Raw genomic sequence first — 6000 nt, 5'->3', positions numbered from 1 at the left:
CAAAAACAATATTTGTTTAGGCGTTGTTTAACATAATCCACTGTGTGAACGGATATTATAAAATTTATTAATCAGCAATTACTTCATTTCTCTAATGAATGTTCATTTCTAAATGCTTATTACAACGACAAACCGTTCATGTCATATTTGAAGTATGACTTTAATTACATTGTTTTTAAATATTATACATATTTTTATGATATTATAAATATGTAATTTACAATTTATCATTATATAAATGTGTATAACATTTAACACTAATACATGTGTGCACCACGAGTGTTACCATATTACTAATAAACTTTATTCAAAATTTGTTATATGATATATATATATTTTTACTTAAATGCCAACTTGTATAGTAGTAGCAAATAAGTTTAAACGTGTGAACCTTACGCGCACTCTTTTTTTAATAGTAATTGTCACTCTAATTTTCCAAAACTAAATCTACTTCTATTTTCTATCACATTTTAGTTTATGGTGGTAAAAAAAAAGATATTGAAATACTAGGGTAAATAAGGGCTAAATTTGCTTGAAAAAAAGTTTTTGGAGATTTGTTTCATAAGTTGGGAAAAATTTATAACATAAATTAAATATTATTAGTAAGTTCCAGCAATTTGCCTTAAGGCACGATACCATGCACCATTAGTTACCTTTGCGATCTGTTTCCGCTGTTGGCAGTGCTGTCGCTGGTGTTTGCAGACTCCTGATTGGTCGAAGATTGCTGAGCTGATGCATTTACAGGCATTTCATTGGCCGACGTGAAGCTGTCGGTGCTTGCCAAACTATCAGAGCTGTGTGCTGAAAATTTTAATTGAGATATTAAAGATTTTTAATTATTTATACAATTTATTTAATTGTAACATCTTAAATATTAATTATTGTTCATTCATTGATTTTTTCGACATTAAGAAGCATCATATTGAAAAAAAAATAAAACAAAAAAAAATTTGCAATGGACAAATAAAAATAATAAAATATTTGATATGAAAATATTCAAAATATATATTGTATATATTTTACCTGATCCCAATTGTGGAGTGCTACGTCCAGCAGTATTAGCAGCCTCGCTTTGCTGTGCAGATGCCTCCGTCTGTTCTGCTGCTGTCTCTTGTTCAGGTGGAGCCTCCTGGCTGTCCATTTGCTGAGGATCTCCAATGTGAATAACAGCTTCATCTGTCACCGTTGGGTCACTTGCTTCACGGAATATTGTTATATTTGGAACACCAACCTGGTTAAAAAGGTAAAGGATAAATAAATCGATAAAAGGTACATGTCGCCCTTATATTTTCCACTTACATGCCCGACATCTCCGACATGTGCGATTCCGACTTCCAAAACCTCGACGGCCTGTGTGACGTGCACTGTAGCAGGAGGAGAGTGCATGTCTCTGGGGGGCGAAGCAGCCCTAGGGTCTTCCAAGGCGACGATCAGAGCGTTTGCTCGACGCAACATCCTGCGGGCCAAGTTTAGTCTGCTGGCGCATAACCACGAGCTGGCTCGGGAGAGGCGACCATTTCCTAAAGAGAAAGAAGATGATTTATTTTGTAACTTGGTTGCCAGTAAGAAAATGCTAGAAGTAGAAGGTGGGGCGTCCTGGACTTATCACAATGGTAAGACAAAACTCTCATACAGGTAAGCAGGTCTGTTTTTGGATAAGCTTTTCTTTGGTCTTACTACCAGAAAGAGAATGCTAGGACCTAAAGGTGTTGGTGTCCTGGACTGATCCAAAGACAAAAACAAATCTATCATATAGGTAAGCAGGTCTGTTTTCGGATAAGCTTTTCTTTGGTCTTACTACCAGAAAGAAAATGTTAGAACTAGGTGTTGTTGTCCTGGACTGATCACAATGGTAAGACAAAATACAAAACTCTCATATAGGTAAGCACGTCTGTTTTCGGATAAGCTGTTCTCTGAACTTGCTACCAGAAAGAAAATGCTAGGACTGAAAGGTGTTGGTGTCCTGGACTGATCACAACAGTATGACAAAATACAAAACTCTTATAGTTAAGCAAGACTGGACTATTCTCTGATCTTACTACTTGCTCATCATAAGATATACATAATTTTCTTCAGCTTGTGATAGAAGTATCTTAAGATAAAGCAACAAGATATCGGGAGAGGCGATCATTTCCTATAGTAAAAAATGATAATTTATTTTATAACTTGGATGCCAGAAAGAAAATGCTAGGATTAGAAGGTGTTGGTGTTCTGGACTGATCACAACAGTGTGACAAACCTCAAAACTCTCATAGTTAAGTAGGTCTGAATAAACTTTTCTCTGATCTTACTACTTGCTCATCATAAGATGAAGTAATTTTCTTCAGCTTGTGATAAAAGTATCTTAAGAAAAAACAACAAGTTGTCGAGAGAGGCAACCATTTGCTAAAAGAAAAAATGATGATTTATTCTGTAACTTGGATGTCAGAAAGAAAATACTAGGACTAGAAGGTGTTGGTGTCCTAGACGGATCACAACGGTAAGACAAAACACTAAACTCTCATATTTAAGCAGATCTGGATAAAGTTTTCTCTGATCTTACTACTTGCTAATCATAAGATGAAATAATTTTCTTCAGCTTGTGATAGAAGTATCTTAAGATAAAACAACAAGTTGTCGGGAGAGGCAACCATTTCCTAAAGGAGAAAATGATGATTTATTTTGTAACTTAGTTGCCAGAAAGAAAATGCTAGGACTAGAAGATGTTGGTGGCCTGGACTAATCACACCGATAAGACAAAACAAAAAAACTCCCGTATAGGTAAGCATGTCTGTTTCATAAGATGACAATTTTTTTCAGCTTGTGTTAGAAGTGCCTTAAGAAAAAAAAAGAACAAGTTGTCCAAGAATAGTAAACGCAACCAAAATTGTAGCACAATACAATCTCAACGTAACCAAATAAACTGATTTCCCTTTCTTAACTTACTGGAAACAAATAGAAAGTTAAAGCAAACTACTGACTTTTAAAGGTAGATAAAAATATAGAACCAATTAAAATTAGATTATTATTAATCAATGAACTTGTCTTCAAAATATTTTAGGCCAGTCTTCAAACAAGATTGTTCAAATAAAAGAAAAGACAGGAATATGTCAGACTCAGAGCCAATCATCTAGTGAGAAAAGATAATTTTTTACAATAGCAATAACACATTCTACATTCTATAAACACACTGACACTGACACTGATGTTAAACGCTCTGAAAGGCTAATTGAGGTGGTTACATAGAAACTGCTTAATCAAAATAAAACTGAGTTTTTGCATCAATATGTCACCACGGATATTACCTGGCTTCACCACTACACTCCGGAGTCGAATAGACAATCAACAAGATGGACTATACACGATGACGAGAAAAAATGCAAACAATCAGCTGGCAAAGTTATGACATCAGATTTTTGGGATTCGCAAGTAATGATCTTCATCAAGAATCTTGAGAAAAGCCAGACCATCAACAGTGACTATTGCTTAATGATATTGCAACCGTGCTGCTTCATCAAGACAACGCACCAAGTAGCAAATCCGTGAAACAGTGGCAAGAAAAACATGAATTGGATTCCGAAATGCTTTCCCTCTCACTATATTCTCTAGATCCCCAGCGACCATATCCTGCTCTCAGATCTCAAAAGAATGCTTCTGTGCAGAAATTTTTACCAAATGATCAGATGAAATTTTGTGACAAAGTACAAATCGTACTACAAAGGTGGTTTTGAAAAGTTTGAAGTTCGCTCTGATCAGTATATCGTCTTCGAAGAAAACTATATTGCATAAAATAAAAGAAATTTGCCAAAAAAATTGGTTTTTCTTAGTTATCCTACGGATTTATTGAGTGACTTGAAATATATCGTTTCCAGATATTTGATGGGTGCTTGTAATTTTAGTATTGAGCATGGCAAAGATTCGATTTAAGCCTATACTTTTTTTTTGAAAACTTATTTTAGAAAAACCCGGGTCACTAGATGGAAATCCGGGACTGCCCCGGCGAAACTGAGACGTATGGTCACCTTAATATAGGGGGTCCATAACAAAACAGAAAACATCGCAATGAGTCCATGGTACAAACAAGTTTGAGAACCTATGGTTTAGATATTTAGTATTTTTATTATAAATTAATAACTTTGCGTAAATTATTATTAATAAGGAATTTATGTCTTCGCCCGAAAATTCGGTTGCTAATTTCAAGGCAGAATTAAAACCAATAGTTTTAATGTTGCAACCAATATAATAAATTAACGCACTTTAATTAATTATAAATATTCAATTGAGATTTTGAAGTTTCTCGAGTTAATGTAATTAATTTTGAACAAATTTCAAGTTCAAACATTCAAATTCTACAAACAATACATATCAATTAAAATTCTTTATACATAACAGTAATCATACTAAAACAACATTCAAACGGGAGGCACCACAATTCATCCAAAAATATATTTCCAAAATAACAATCATACAAAAACAATAACAATTCACAATCAATCAACCAATCAATCATATGCTCGTGTCCGAATTGAGATGAACGTTGTTCCTTTCGATTTCGGGTTCGTTTGGATCCCTCAATCTGGCCTGGGGGGCACTGCCAGGGAGCACCCTGATCACCGGATTTATGACCGCAGTCTCGCCGAGCGCACTGGCCGCAGTTTGCTCTAGTGGACAGGGAATATGCATTTGAATTGAGAAAGAAAAAAATTATTAATTTAATTAAATATAGTATAAAAGTGTTTATAAATAATAAGATAATAAGGTAAGTTCTATGATTTGTTTTTACTCCATGCATATTCCCTGCACGAGACTAAAAAAATTAAATGCCCCCACAAAGTGCTCAAGAAAGTTTTAAATAGCAGTTCGATTTTTTTTATATTACGTCGTTTTTGAATAAGCTTTTTAAGATATTTTCTAGTATTTGCATTGCAGGACATTTATTCATACATTAAAATTACGCATTAAATTGATGAGGCAATTCTGCCTCATAACATAGCGTTGTCATGGCAACTGGAAAATATCTATTTCGCGGGATCAGGCACTGTTATCATAACGTAAATCTTGCTTGTTTATATATAATATAAGCCTGATCGCACAGCAAACAGATAGACATTTGCACAATTTTCACTACCAATAAACAAGCATAAGATAGCATTGCAATGACAACGCATGTATGAGGCAGAATTGCCCCATGAAATGCAAAATTAAGCAAAGCCTTGGCTAATTAAGTTCTCTATAGCTTAAAACAAAATTATAGCCACTAAAATTCTCAACAACCTTGTCTTGGAAGAAATGATTTTAAACCAGCCTTGAGTTTTAAAAGCATTTCTAAAGATGCAAGTTCTTTTGGCATTAATGTTCAGACACCGCTTTCTACTTGGGAAAAAATTTATATTCTTGTAAATATCTCACTAATCTTATTCATTATATTTTTAAATTATATCTCAAGTATCATTATAATCGAAATTGTTTTAAAAATTAATTAGCATTGACTAATTTTGTTCTCGCTCCTTGATCTAACTGTAAGATGACTCAAAGTAGATGTTCGAGTAAATTTTTTTACACCATTAAAAATGTCTTAATCTAAACAAATCTCTTAAATCAATTTAATCTGATCTACAGCCTACCTTTAATAAAAGCTCATAGGCTGGCGTTATGAGTTATTAATAAGAATGGTCTATTTTTAAACCATTCCTGACTACAAACATTTCTTAATACATTTAAATTCAACATGCATACTCATACATAAACTCATTTGTGAAATTAAACCGGTCAACCAAAACATCATCTACTATTTCAGCAACTCACCAATCAGAAAAACTTATTTTGTATCATCTTCAGTACATTTTAGACAACTCTACAATACAATGATCTACAATACAAACTTCTATATGACTGGCTTCGCCTTTACCAAAAACAATGGTCCTGTTAGACATTTAGAAAAAACCAACGGACTGAGAAAGTCATTTTTCAAGGCATCTAAATAGATTCAGCAGTTTTCCATTAAAACCTACTTAAAAAACC

At 33.8% G+C, this 6000-nt stretch overlaps 1 protein-coding gene across 4 annotated transcripts in view; it reads right to left on the bottom strand.

Annotated features, from left to right (window-relative positions):
• The window catches only part of LOC113376343 (large proline-rich protein bag6-like), a 54631-nt gene that overhangs the window by 35217 nt on the left and 13414 nt on the right, over window positions 1-6000 (bottom strand). For all 4 annotated transcript variants that reach the window (XM_026616271.1, XM_026616265.1, XM_026616251.1 and 1 more), the window contains 3 exons: window positions 1300-1520; window positions 1024-1231; window positions 654-801 (listed from right to left, as the gene is read on the bottom strand). In XM_026616271.1, coding sequence (XP_026472056.1) covers window positions 654-801; window positions 1024-1231; window positions 1300-1520 — 577 coding nt within the window. The remainder of the gene's footprint in view (window positions 1-653; window positions 802-1023; window positions 1232-1299; window positions 1521-6000) is intronic.

The sequence above is a fragment of the Ctenocephalides felis genome, unplaced genomic scaffold (assembly GCF_003426905.1).
Source record: "Ctenocephalides felis isolate EL2017-DRISC unplaced genomic scaffold, ASM342690v1 CF-g0.4_SCAFFOLD_00845, whole genome shotgun sequence".
Lineage (NCBI taxonomy): Eukaryota > Metazoa > Arthropoda > Insecta > Siphonaptera > Pulicidae > Ctenocephalides > Ctenocephalides felis.
This window is presented reverse-complemented; position numbering and strand designations above follow the sequence as displayed.